At 40.7% G+C, this 14840-nt stretch overlaps 1 protein-coding gene across 4 annotated transcripts in view; it reads left to right on the top strand.

The window, feature by feature from the left end:
- The first annotated feature begins 9046 nt into the window (after nucleotides 1-9046).
- Nucleotides 9047-14840, top strand: part of Rev3l (REV3 like, DNA directed polymerase zeta catalytic subunit) — a 172848-nt gene continuing 167054 nt past the window's right edge. For all 4 annotated transcript variants that reach the window (XR_012448984.1, XM_074076494.1, XM_020168699.2 and 1 more), the window contains exon 1: nucleotides 9047-9609. Coding sequence is in view for 3 of the 4 variants with exons in the window: in XM_074076494.1 (XP_073932595.1) it covers nucleotides 9471-9609 (139 nt within the window). In the remaining variant the exon portion in view is untranslated. The remainder of the gene's footprint in view (nucleotides 9610-14840) is intronic.

Consider the following 14840-nt stretch of genomic DNA (forward strand, 5'->3'; position numbering starts at 1 on the left):
GCTGCTACGGATGGCTTCAGAGTTTTGCTGTCTGCCTCACACAAGTCACACAGAAGTGGCTAGATGGACATCATTTATTCACTAACTGGTGCAATGCAGAGGGCAGGGAAAAATGATTTCCGCAGTATGAGCCATGTCTGGTACTGTGCAAAGACAAAAAGGAAATGTCAAATATGATTCCTAATACTGAGAATCTTACAACATATTGATCAACTACATAAGGCTTGAGCCCAGAGCCATGTTATAATTTTAAAAATTACCCTTAAGAAATAGCAGCCTCTTAACAAAAACTGCTGGGAAAACTGGTTAGCAGTCTGCAAAAAACTGAAACTAGATCCATGTATATCACCCTATACCAAGATTAACTCAAAATGGATCAAGGATCTTAATATCAGACCCCAAACTCTTAAGTTGATACAAGAAAGAGTAGGAAATACTCTGGAGTTAGTAGGTATAGGTAAGAACTTTCTCAATGAAACCCCAGCAGCACAGCAACTAAGAGATAGCATAGATAAATGGGACCTCATAAAACTAAAAAGCTTCTGTTCATCAAAAGAAATGGTCTCTAAACTAAAGAGAACACCCACAGAGTGGGAGAAAATATTTGCCAACTATACATCAGACAAAGGACTGATAACCAGAATATACAGGGAACTTAAAAAACTAAATTCTCCCAAAACTAATGAACCAATAAAGAAATGGGCACGTGAACTAAACAGAACTTTCTCAAAAGAAGAAATTCAAATGGCCAGAAAACACATGAAAAAATGCTCACCATCTCTAGCAATAAAGGAAATGCAAATTAAAACCACGCTAAGATTCCACCTCATCCCTGTTAGAATAGCCATCATCAGCAACACCACCAACAACAGGTGTTGGTGAGGATGCAGGGAAAAAGGAACCCTCTTACACTGTTGGTGGGAATGTAGACTAGTACAACCACTCTGGAAAAAAATTTGGAGGCTACTTAAAAAGCTGGACATCGATCTACCATTTGATCCAGCAATACCACTCTTGGGGATATACCCAAAAGACTGTTACTCCAGAGGCACCTGCACATCCATGTTTATTGCGGCACTATTCACAATAGCCAAGTATGGAAACAGCCAAGATGCCCCACCACTGACAAATGGATTAAGAAAATGTGGTATCTATACACAATGGAATTTTATGCAGCCATGAAGAAGAACGAAATGTTATCATTCGCTGGTAAATGGATGGAATTGGAGAATATCATTCTGAGTGAGGTTAGCCTGGCTCAAAAAACCAAAAATTGTATGTTCTCCCTCATATGCGGACATTAGATCAAGGGCAAACACAACAAGGGGATTGGACTATGAGCACATTATAAAAGCGAGGGCACACAAGGGAGGGGTGAGGATAGGTAAGACACCTAAAAAACTAGCTAGCATTTGTTGCCCTTAATGCAGAGAAACTAAAGCAGATACCTTAAAGCAACTGAGGCCAATAGGAAAAGGGGAACAGGTACTAGAGAAAAAGGTTAGATCAAAAAGAATTAACCTAGAAGGTAACACCCATGCACAGGAAATCAATGTGAGTCAATGCCCTGTATAGCTATCCTTATCTCAACCAGCAAAAACCCTTGTTCCTTCCTATAATTGCTTATACTCTCTCTACAACAAAATTAGAAATAAGGGCAAAATAGTTTCTGCTGGGTATTGAGGGGGGGGAGAGGGAGGGGGCGGAGTGGGTGGTAAGGGAGGGGGTGGGGGCAGGGGGGAGAAATGAACCAAGCCTTGTATGCACATATGAATAATAAAAATGAAAAAAAAAATAAAATAAAAATTACCCTTAGCATCTAACACAGGACTTTAGAAATACCAGTGTGTGTTAATAAAAAGTTAATGATTTAAAAATCTTGGAATTAAGTACTAAAATACACAATATAAATGACTGAAGAGAAAACAATTGAGCTGGTGTCGCTATAATCTATGAAACCTCTCCTATAAAAAAATCTTGTTCCTATTATAATTTTCTATTTTTATTCTAAGTATGTGTGGACAGGAAGGTCCTTATTCCTACTCCCTGAAATCTTAAGGGAAGAACCAAGTCAGGTTTTCCTAGAGGCAGGAACTGGAAGTCAGGCTTATCCTGTGCTAGGGCATCAGGGTCACTGAGAACTCACCTGCATCCTTTCCCAGACTGCCAAGGAAACCAGCCTTGAGCAATATTCCTTTCAAGCATTCAAAAACTGACTGATTTGATTGAAACTCCATCCCTCTTAATTTTATTTTATATTGTTACCCTTTCATTCATTTACCAAAAAGTTATTGAGCACCTATTATGTACCAGCAGTGTGTTCCTATCTTTCTACTACTTATCTGATTCCTTTACTACCACCTTCACTACCACTTCTGCTCACCCTAGCTCTATTCTTCTTCCCCTACTTATTTCATCCTTTAGAAACTGTATCAGTTTTCTGACAGTATCATAACTTTTAGGCTAATACTTTCTAGACATCCATAAATGTCCAGTCAAATGGAAGAGGAGGCAAGCATATCTGCAAGTTCTTAAACTTAGTGCTACATCTCATTGATGGCTCCTTTTCAGTCTTTCTTGCTGGCATTACTTCCTCTAGGCAAATACTAGTTTCTGAAAATTTCTCAATCCTGAGGAATTTTTTTTTATTGTTTTTAGTCTGTGTGCTAAGCTTACACAAGTTCATCTCACTCAAGCTTAAGAATGAATTGCTATTCATGGTTATTCATGTTTTAGGTCTTCACTGAGCCTACTGCCCCTACTCTAATCAAGGTAACTCTTTTTCCTCAAGTCTTAAAGTCATTTTCCTCAAAGAAACCTTTATTCTTCTCCCTAGACTAGATTAGGCAATTCTGTCACATGACTTCATTAAATCCTGTCCTTTTTTTTTTGAAGTAATCATCATTTCAAATAATCTGCTTAATGGCTATCTTGTCCATTAGAACAAGGGTTGTTAAATGATTATCTCCAGGTAAATCCAGGTCTCAGTCTGTTTTTTAAATAAAGTTGAATCAAAACCTAGCCACACTCTTGTTTACATGCTATTTATTAATGTTTTTGCATTTCAACAGCAAAGGTGAGTAGTTGTGAGAGAGACCATTTGGCCTGAGAAGCCTGAAATATTCACTATCTGTCCTTTAACAGGAAGTTTGTTGAGCTCTGCACTATACTAAAGCCCCATGAAGGCTAAAATCATACTTGTGATTTTTTACTTTTATCTTCTCAGCACTTAGTACAATGCCCAACACGTAAATACCTTTTGACTAATTGTATTTAGATCTCAAGCTTTAACCCATTTTATCACAGTGATACATATGGGATCGTATGAGTCAGCCTGTGTTTATAACATGTAATTATAGTCACTTCTTATCTAGACAATGATTGTAGTATTCTAGTCCAAGGGAAGAAGCAGAAATTAATCAAATAAATGGATTGTTACAGCCAGAGGTATGGAAAAAGGAAGTAGTAAAATTAAAGATATAATAAAGATATCTTTATAATAAAGATAAAGATAAAGAGATGGGGAGCTGGTGGAGTGGCTCAAGTGGTAGAGAGCCTGCCCAGGAAGCATGAAGCCCTGAGTTCAAGCCCTAGTGCCACCAAAACAAAAACCAAACAAACATATAATAGAGAACCATAATCAAATATACAGAGTATATTTATTACTTTTAAGATTTTAAGGATTTTAGGAGGTGTACACCAAGAAACAAGGACAAATATAAATCTAGATGCATATTTGTCTCGTAACATCACAGATAAATAAAATCCAGTAATCACCTTTAAATTTTTGTCCCAAATATTTGTTGATCATTAATGTAGGTACTATTATTTTCCTCACAACGGAGCAGGGGAAGTCACTATAATTTTGCCATCCTGGGACAAGAATTTGAAGTCATCTTTTTTTTTTTCTTTTATTATTCATATGTGCATACAAGGCTTGGTTCATTTCTCCCCCCTGCCCCCACCCCCTTGAAGTCTTCTTAACTCAACATTTCTCTGCTTAAGAATCACTAGCAAAAACCACAGATGGTCTTTCTTGAATCTATAGTGGTCACAGCTGCTGACTGTTGTCTGCTCTAGGAACTCTGAGGACAGCAGCAACTCCTTTTTGTCTACACTTAGAAATGTATGGGGCATTTTTGATTGTCATAGTGGCAACAAAGAACTGTATCACCCAAAATGCCAGAAGTAACTTTAAGAAACTCAAGAGTTTAGGGCCAACTTCATGGGACAAACTGTATAGTCTCAGCGGGTTTAAAGATCTGCAATCACTATCATCAAATTCTTAATATTTTTTTGTTTGAACATCTGTTTTGTAAATGAATTCCAGTGATAAAACAGAACACACATGCAAGCAGAGTTTATGTCCTTGTGTTTTTTCCACCATTCATGATGTCTTCTGAGGACAGGATTCTGGTGGACTTATGAAGTATAGGAAATCGGAGTCACAAAGTGAGTACAAGATAGGCATGTTATATTAATGACTGAGTTAATGAAGGTGCTCACAGTTCCAAGAGGCTATGTTGTCCATTTGAATCAAAACTTACTTCAGGTGCAAAAGTAAGGCAACAACAACGTAAACAATACAAGTGACCAAAGAATCCTATCACATCCTTTCTTACTCATGTGTTACTTCCTGGTGACCAACCATTCACTTGAAAATGATGACCCACAAAGAAAGGGAAAGGTAGAGCAACCTAGAGTTCTTTCCTCTTAGTCTTTCCTTACTCCTCAGTAAGCAGAGGTAGAATGTTACTAGGATGTATACATATCAAGAAGGAAAATAAGCCAGGAGCCAGTGGCTCATGCCTGTAATCCTAGCCAGTAGGGAGGCAGAGATCAGGAGAATTGCAGTTGGAAGCCAGCCTGGGCAAATAGTTCTAGAGATCCTACAGCAAAAACACCCAACACCCAACACAATAATACCCCACTTGAGCAAGGGAGTGGCTCAAGTGGTAAAGCTCTGCCTAGCAAGCATGAGGCCCCAAATTCAAATTCTGAAATCACCAAAAAAAAAATAAAAAAAAAAAACCAAAAAAGTTTTGTGTAGGGTTTACAGTTCTGACTGGACAAAATACATATGGATGTACACAATACAAAATACCAATTGGGTAATTTGGCGATTCCACATAGGAATGAAATGCTCTTATATTTGCATAATAAAAATGATATCGTACAACATAAAGCTGAATGGTAAAATTCATCCTAAGAATTTAAAATTTTATTTTTTTATTAAAATAATATTAAAAAGCAAATTAAGCTGGGTGTGGCAGAATACACCTGTAATCCAGTACTTAGGAGGCTGAGGCAGGAGGACTGAGAGTCTAAGGCCTGCCTGGCAAGTCTTTGTCTTAAAGAAAAAACAGAAACAAAACCAAAAAATCTATGACTTGTGGGAGGAGAGAAGAAGAGAAGAAAAAAAACCTCACCTGTATATTTTAGTACAGATAATGGCACCTTTTTCGTCCATTTTGAACAAGGGCCCTACATTTCATTTTGCTCTGAGGCCCACACATTATGTTGCTAGACATAAATAGGCTAGTTTAAGTGGCAAGGGATTAATGAATGGTATTCAGAGCACCAGTCTCTCAGAGAGCCAGAGGACCAGGTTTAGATGATACATAGGCAGAAATGATATCCAGGAAAAACCAAAACAGGAAGAATACACATCCGACATTAGGGATAGTCTGGTGTAAACCCAGAACCACCAAATGGTGTCTATAACTCCAGAAATAAATGCCAGAACTCTATCCTAGCTACCTAGAAGAACCATATCCCTCACCATGGTATTTGTCAGAAGTCCCATCTCATGGAATGCAGCTGAAGTATGATGGGCACCTTCACAAACACATCTAGAATGGGTGCATATGATTGCTGGAAATTAGGTCACATGCTGAAGCCAGCTCTAATTGTTAGCACCTTTTTAATTAATTCACATTTAATGAAGTCTCTGGTAACTCGGGACTGCCATGAAAATCAGGCAATGCTACAAATCAAAGTTCTCTCTTTCCCAGCTGTTGTTAAACATCTGCCAGCACACCACTCATCTCATGCTAGCACTCTAGCTGCAAGAGAGTCTGAAACAGTAGTTTTTGTTGTTATTTGTTTTAAAATTTTCCAGTTTCTAAAGAACAGAAAAGCAAGCTACAAAAGCGTGGATATATTCTGAAGAAGCCATATATCATATCTAACAAAAAAGTATGATAGTTATTGTCTTCTAGTCTCAATAATTGTTAATGGGGCAAATGTTAACTGATGTCAAAAACTAATGGTACAGAAGGTTAGGCAGGCTTTTAGTAAAGGCATGAGATGTTGAGTATAGTATAGATCAGTGAATTAGAAGAGATGACAAAACATTAATTGATAAGATTAAATCAATATCAGCCCCTGTATATTAATAAAATACATTTTTATGATGTCATACCATACAGTCTTTTAAGGACAGGGATTATGTGTTTGGCTTCTCAACTATCTCAAATTATCTGGCAAATGGTAGCCACTCAAAAAAAAAAATTTCACAAGTATAGAGATCACTTTTGGCTTTTTTTCATATTGTACATAGAAAAGGCAATTCTGGATGATTTTCACTGTGTAGATCAGCTAAACTTCTGAATGTGTACTTGAACCTTATTATATCCCTGTAACATTAAAACAGGAATTATTATCTATTTCAGCAATGAAGAAAAAAATTCTGAAAAATAAAGTGATCTGATAAACTCAGTTAACTAGTAAAGAAGCTTTAAAATTCTCATTCTCTGACTCCAAATTGTAGGACTTTTACTTCAGGGAGAGTACATTCATAAACCATTTGATAGTGGTTAAGTAGGGGACTGTTGTCAGGGCTTCAGTTTCGGCATGAAACTAAATCACATGCAATGAATACAATATTCCTAATTTCATGTTGCAAATGTCTTTCTTAAAGAGTGAACATTCTCTCCTTTAAGTTCCCAAAGGCTTAGAATTTTGGTTGCAACTGCCTTTTCTTGAGATTAAATAATATTGATTCAAGAGGTAAGGGGAAGGAACCTTCTAGAAATGGCTAATCTCTTAATTTGACACTTTCCCTTTTTCCAGTTAGAGTGCAATTTAAAAAATTATGGATGCACTTGATTATAATATAATACAGGAATTCTCAATCTTTCATTGCTTGAGAAACATGAGGGTGTCTTGTATGATTACTAACAATACAGATTTCCAGACCCCAAAGCCCCAAAATGTAATCAGTAAGGACCAAAATATCAAAAGTTAAAGAACACCTTAGGTGGCATAGAACACACTGGGAATCGCTGGTATTGTGCATCTGACATTCTGCCTGTACAAAACATTTTACCAGATGTACATGGTAGTAACATTTTAAAATCGCACATAGCAATAATTTAAACTCATTTCTATAGCCTTTAAAACCTCAAATCAATTTAGAGATTTTGCCTCTTAAGACAGATCATTTCCTCTGTACTAGAAATCTTGTCACCTATGTTTATAATGATGTTCTGAGGTTAAGGACTGCAGGCTAATTTACTGTGGTAATCAGTCTCAAATCCTTTGAAGCGTAAGTTCTTATTAGTATTTATATGTTATGGAATTTATTAACAGCTTTTTTAAGTGTCCTTTTGATTTCCTTATCCGAAGACCCACAATCGTTCCAAACAAGGAGCTCTCACACCACTGCAAGTACAAGGCCACGTAATGACCAGTAAAATGCACCTGCATAATCTACCAGCGTCAAAGAAAGATCTCTACTTTGGATAGATTGAAAATGACCGTCCCTAATTCAGTACCAAATTTTGAACTTGAAATTATGGTTTCTGCCTATTGCTTAAATCTTTTTGTTGGAATGAAATCCTTTAGGATTAGTTTTTGAAAAGAAAAAAAAAACCCTCGTTTTATATGAAAATAACCGAGACCCAAAGAAATCAAATTATCTGTCCAAGGTCACGCCCAATATTAGTGACCAAGTCAAACCTACTGCATCTGTTGCTGTCCCCCCCGCCTTTCTTATACCCCCCAATCGCACCACTCCACCCCGCTCGAGTTTTGAATAAAGTAGTTTTGTCTAACGGTCCTACCCCACCCCCTTGGCTTTTATGCCACCGGGTAGAAAACCCTCGCACAAGGTGTTAATAACGCGTTCGTCTCTAACGCGTTGACTTTCACGGGTCTTTTTCTTTGACCAGATTTCCTGCAAAAGGCTCTTAATCCTCACTGGGCGGGGGAGGAGGAGGAAGGAAGGTCACCGGGAGCTGACAAGTCCGTACTTGTACTTGCGCGTGCCGGGGAGGAAAGCAAGGCAGGGTAGACTGGGGCGAGAGGGAGGGTCGGGGGTGGGAGCCGAACGCGGTGGTGGGAAATCCCCGCGCACAGATCTGTCCGCCCGCCCCTGGCAAATCCGGGCAGAACCGAGTGAATCAATCTCATTAAGTGGCGGAGCGCAGACACTGCACCAGCGCCGCGAGGGCGGGGCGCGGCGGGGACGCGGGAGCGCCAGGGCCGCCCTTTTATAGGCCGAAGCCCGCGCTCGCGCACCCCCCGCCCCTCGCGCCTCGGGCCCGCGCCGGTCCGCGGCGTTACCTGAGAAGGGCCGGCGCGTCCGCGCCCAGCCCCGCCCGTTCCGCCGCCCGCCCGCCCGCCCTCCCGCGAGGCCGCGGCGGCACGAGATCTGCGTCGCACCTCCTTCCTCCCACGGGCGGCTTCTCCTACCTTGTGAAAAATCGTCTCGGTGGTTGCCCCCGCCTCCTCTTAACAAGATGCGAAATGGCGGTCGGCAAGGCGAGCGGGAGGACCGCAGCACCGGCCAATTCCGCGTAGCCGTCAAAAAATGGCCCTGAACACTGGCGTCCCCCCTCCCGCAAGACCCTCAGTCCATCCATGATATCGGTGCTCCCCCACCCCCTCCGCCTAAGTGACCGTGCCCACCGGCCGAGTCATCGATTCCCGCGGGCCTGACTTTCCGCCAGTCTTCTCCTTCGCGGCGTGCTCAAGGAGAGGAAGAAAACACCTTGTCGCGCCCCCCACGGTGTCCCCGCCAGGGCGCCAGGCCCTCTCCCTCCCTTTCCCGCCGCACCCCTCCCCCAGCTACTCCCAGCCCTCCCTTCGCCACACACACGCTCGCTCACCCCCCTCCTCCCCTCCCCCAGTGGTTGCGTCCGTGACATCATCATCATGGCAACAAGAGCTGCAGCTTGGGACCGAGGAGCCCGTGTGATTCCCGGCGGCGGCGGCGGCGGCAGTGGCGGCAGCACCAGCACCAGCACCGACGGACGCGCGAGGGCTTCTCTCCTGCTGTCTGTCGCCGGGTGTTTCTGAGGAGGCGGCGGCGGCAGCAGAGCCTCCACCGCCCCACGCACTCGCGTGTGTGGGGTGTGTGTGCGCGCGCGAGGCGAGCCGAGGAGGGGAGGGGGCGCCGCTGCCGCCGCTGTTACCGCCGCTGCCAGGTCGCCAGTGAAGGGGAGGCAGCGGCGGCGACGGCGAACATGTTTTCAGTGAGAATAGTGACTGCCGACTACTACATGGCCAGCCCGCTGCAGGGGCTGGACATCTGCCAATCCCCCCTCACCCAGGTCCCTGTCAAGAAGGTGCCGGTGGTGCGAGTGTTCGGAGCGACCCCGGCAGGTAAGCGGGGCGCGGGGCGGGAGCGGGAGCCGGCGGGGCGCCCGGGCCGCTCTCCCCGCCGCGCACACGCGCGCACGCCGCCGGCGCCGGCCCTCTTCCGTGGGTCACGGTCGCGTCTCCCCTCCTCTCCGCCCTCCTCTCCTTTTTCTCCCGCGCGTGACAAGAGGCGTAGAAACGGGGGGTGGGGGTCCGCGCGAGTGCGGCGGCGTGTCCTTCCTCTCCTCCCCCCACCCCTCCCGCGAGTGTGTACATTGCGCGCGGCGGGGCCGATCCCGAGCCGCATGCCGGGTCACAGGCGCGGGGCTTCACGGGTCGCGCGCCATGTCCCCGGGGGCGGGTTCGCGGGGCCGATCGCGGCAGGGACCCGGACTGCCCCTGGCGTCTGGAAATGGCTTTGAGAGCTGAGGGGAAGTGTCAGCTCTGTTGTCACTCGCTCCCCCTTGCCTCCGTGGTCTCACCCTGCTCTCCTCTGCCCCTGCCGGAGATGCGGCGCCTGGGGCCAGATCTTCGTTCTCATTGAAGTGACCATGTGGCTCTGCCGGGAGTGCGGGTCGTGACGGCTTAGCCTAATGCCTCCGCGTCTAGGGAGCCGGGCGGTGCTTCCTCGCGGGCAGTGCTTTCAGGAATCGTGTGTCCGTCCATGAAGTAGTAGGAAATGCGTGTTGCCGTCGCCCAGCGTGAAAACATCCCACTTCGTGGGCTGAATTTGTTAGCACCCACAACCAAACCCAGCAGCCATAGGCAGGTTTGAATGCCCCCAAGGTTGTAGGATTGCATTTTAAATATAGCTATTAAAAATAAAGAGTGTTTTGGAGAAGAAGCGGTGGGGCGGAAACCGCGGAGGTGGAAGCTATGGTACTGAAAAGCTCTTGGGTTTTTTTTTTTTTTTTTTTTTAATAATACTATAATCGGGAGAGTGGCCAGATTTACAAGGTGTTTTTAGAGTGTCTTGCTTTTCTACTTGCTTTGAACAGCTTCCATGAAATAACGAAGCTGCCTTCTGGCAAAGGATGCTCTTACTTGTAGCTGCGTATCGTCCTATGGGATTTGAGATAGCATTTCCCACTTGATGCTCCTTGCCCTCATCACCATTCGTCTTATTACTGCAGTCCGTTTCTGTGGACTATCAAGATAATAGCACTTGGCCCAGTGCAGCCCCTTCTTCCAAGCACTTACCCGTATAACGTGAATTCTCTTTGTTAAAAATGTCAGTGTCGCAAGTGAGACTTGGTAACATATTCCTTATTAAAATAATTAAAGGGATTTTGATGCTGTCAACCTTGAACGGCGGGGAATTGGATTTGGAGTGCGGTTAACAATTTCTAGAAAGTGTAACGCTTGAAACTTTGAAGGCTGGAAAATAGAAGCAATAAAGTGAGTGTTTTGAAGGATGGGGTTTCTGCCCTTTTAAATGTAGTGGTGCTGTCTTTGTTTCGAATTGGAAGTTCAGCGGAGCGTACTGCGTGTTCTCATTTCAGACGCAGAGGAAGGATGAGATAGTGAAGTTGATATAGTGCTGTTCAGCCACATTTCCAAATGGCAGAGGTACATGCTAATAAGATGTATTTGGGCATTTCTGTGTATTACCGTTTCCATGGTTTGGCTTACTTTTCTATGCATAGGTTTTCTTCTTCACACTAGTCATTAAATATATATCCCTTCAAACTGTGTTTTATAGAAAAGTTTTGCTTGTGAAAAAAACCTAACAGTAGTTCAATTATGTGAAGAATATTTCTTTAAAAGTAAAGATTGTGATACATTTTTGTATTTCTGAATATTAAAAAAAACACGAGCTATTAATACCATGATAAATATTTATTTTTTCCCTCCTGGATAGTGTACCAGCCCTCCTTTAAAAAACAAATTTTTAAATCATATACTTTGAAATATATATAGTGTGAATGAATAAAAAAGTAAGAGACTTTTCAGCATACATTGAAAGATACAAAACTCGATAGAGTGAGTCACACTTCAAGTTGTTAAGGATTTTCAAAATTGAAATTTTGTTTCAAGTTCAAACAAAAATTTTTATTTCAGGCAAGGTACATGCATGAATGGAAATGTCACAGTGAGCTCCATTAATTTGTACAATTAATATGTATTAATAATTATAATAAAAACAATTTAGTTATTTTGCTAAGAGGTGCCTTGGAGATGAGGTAAGAGAGAAAATGATAAAATAATTCCTTACATCATGAAAAAAATTTTGTTTCCTCAAAAGAAAAAAAATTGAAGTTTTCGGTATATATTTAGAGTTTACACTTTTCATAAATTGAGCCAGTATTTTTTAACATACCAGAAATTCCCAGTGAAATTAGTATTAATTAAATGTAAACAAAAACTGCAGAATTATCTGCTTTTGAATTCTCTCCCCAAAGAAAACTAGCTCAGGCTATCTAGTAAAATAAAGCTCAAAAATAATTAATATGAAAAAGAGGCCAGATGAGCTTAGTAAAAACCTGAATGCTACGATTTTTAATGAAGTCAGATTATTTGAAAAGACAAACTGTATTTTTACTAACAAGTAAAAATAAGTTAATGAAAATTTGTAACCTAACATGATATACCTGTGCTACAAAAAAGTGCCCAAAATAAGTCTTTCATATATAGGAGTTAATTTTGGAAATCTTGATTCTTTACCTTGGTTTTTTGGAGAAAAGATATTTTTTAGCTGAGTTTGCTTCATAAAGGAGATCCTGAAAAATATCAAAAGGAGAATTTTTCTCTTAAAGTGGTTATTTCAGAGTTATAAATTCTGCATTTATTGGATTAATAAATTTTTACTAGTTCGTTTTTTCTATTATTGCATGGAAAGCAATTTTCTCCTTTAGGAAAGAGTCCAGTTGACATCTAGTCCTTTTGGGGGGACATATTTAGAGTAATGTAAAAATCAGTGTCTTGACTTCAAAGGTGCTGTGTCTTGAGTTGGTAACATTTGAAAAGATACTTTTAAAAAGTGACATATTCGAATTTGACTGAATACTGGCTGTTTTAATCACTTGCTGACTGAGGATATTGATTCCTGAGAGAATCACTGAATTTTTTTTCCATGTAAGGGAATTACTTTACTATTAAAAACAAAACAAAAAAAAACCCCAAACCCTAGGGTTTTCTTCAACTCATTTAAAAAATGTCCTGAACATTGTTTTGACATAACCATGTCTATCATTTATAGAAAAAATGGTTAATTTTTCTTTTATAACAGCATATGTTTTGATGGAAAGAAACAGGCTATGAATAAAGTACAGGGTAGTGTTTTCACTGAGCTCTGAGTGGGTGTGCCACTGGGAATTCACTTCACATAAAATCCTGAGGTTTCCTGCTGAGGACCTGACTCAGGTGAGGAACTGGAAGCTGACCAGTTTCCACATTTCAGCTCTTGCTTAGTTGCTTGATGTAACTCACCTCTTGCTGAGCTTGGACAACTTTCTGTTTTTTCAGCACCAGGTTAAACATAATTATCCTTTCAAAGAGCTTTCCTACTGAGATGCAGAGTAGGAGTAAATAGAAGAATGTGAGATGTTCACAAAGCAAGTAATTAAACAAAGTAGGCCAAACAGACTATAGAGGGAGCTGCTTGTCTTTAAGATTACTGTAAGGAACCGTATTACTCAAAGTCTTCCTTCAACTCTGAATATTTTGGTAGACTGTTGTAGATGCTCTTAAATATGAGATTAGGTTGGGTGTTTTTTTTTTTTAACATAAGAGATTGGTGATTTTGAAATGCTACAAGTACATATAAGTGGTTATTAGAATTATATATATTCTTATTTATATTTTATAAACTTAATTATAATAAAGTACCAGTATGACCTCAACATTTTGGTAAATTGACAGATTGTTAAATTAAATATGAGTAAAATTTTAAAAACTACAGCTTTTGTGAAAACTCAAGTTATAAAAAAATCTATTGCAAGTCTTATTTACTTATATCCTTTTTTTGTATTAAACTTTTTAAAAATATATTTCTGGGTTTTCTTGGCTAAAAAAATTTTTTTTCTCTGTTTGAACTCAGGGCCTTGCATTTACTAGGTAGGTGCTCTACCACTTAAGCCATGCCCCCAGTCTGAGGCTAAAAATATTTTAACATCATATAATATCTATTTGGCTATAATTATTAGAGATTTTCAAGAGCATTACAGAGATTTAGTAACGACTCACCACAAACAAAATTGGTCGCTTTATTAAGTATTTGAAGTCCTGAGCAGCAAATTTTATTAGCTTTTTGTACTATATTTGGTGAAAATCATAATCAGCAAGTTAGAGGCTTAAGCAGGAGCTCTCTTAAATCTGGGAACACTAGGATTGGGTAATAAGTAATTCAGTTCATTCAGAGAACACTTATGGACTACTTATTATGTATGTCAAGTTATTTTTAGGTGCCTTTGTTTAAAATAACTTTACCCTCCAGAAACTCAGAATGTACAGAGATGATAGATATGTAAACATAAGTGCAATATAGAATGTTTAGATTATAGTAGAAACGTGTATATGATATAGTGAGGAAGTAGAGGAGGACATGTTCAATGACCACCTGACAGGCAGAAAGGGGAGTCAGGGAAGGCTTCATGAAGGAAGTATGGATTAAATCATCTTAAAGAAATTTTTGAAGAATTAAAAAAAAATTCTAATAGAGGAACAGATAGAAGGTAATTAAATAAAACTCTCTGCAGGGCAGCTTGGCAATATATATAAGTCCTTAAAATGTTCCTTTTGACCCCAAAATTCTAGTTTTAGGGAATTTAATGTATGATTATAAATCTTTTGGCAAATCTGATTATCTTTTGAACCCATTTACTTTTCATTATTCATCAGGACCCTAGCCTAAGTTACTAGCATTTTTAAACGAGTTTATTATAAATCTCCTAACCTTGGTTTATTCCAATCCACTCTATCCCCTTCTAATCTGATTTCTCACACTGTAATCAGATCTTTTTAAAATGCAGACCTGATTATATCACCCTACTACTTGATAAGCTTCAGTAGCTTCCCATTGTATTTAGGATACAAATAAAACTCCATGTCTTACGTGGTGGCAGCTACCTGTCTCACAAGGTCTTGCATAGTGTGTGGCCCTTAACTTTCTGTCCATTCATGGCTTGAGCTATATTCTTCTTGCCTTGCTCTTTGTGTTCCAGTCATATTGGCTTAGTTCAGTCCCTCATTCTTGTCATGCTCCCTCCCACAATGAGGGCTTTGTACCTGCTGTTCCCTCTGCCTAGAATTCTTCA

The sequence above is a fragment of the Castor canadensis genome, chromosome 1, assembly GCF_047511655.1.
Source record: "Castor canadensis chromosome 1, mCasCan1.hap1v2, whole genome shotgun sequence".
Taxonomy (NCBI): domain Eukaryota; kingdom Metazoa; phylum Chordata; class Mammalia; order Rodentia; family Castoridae; genus Castor; species Castor canadensis.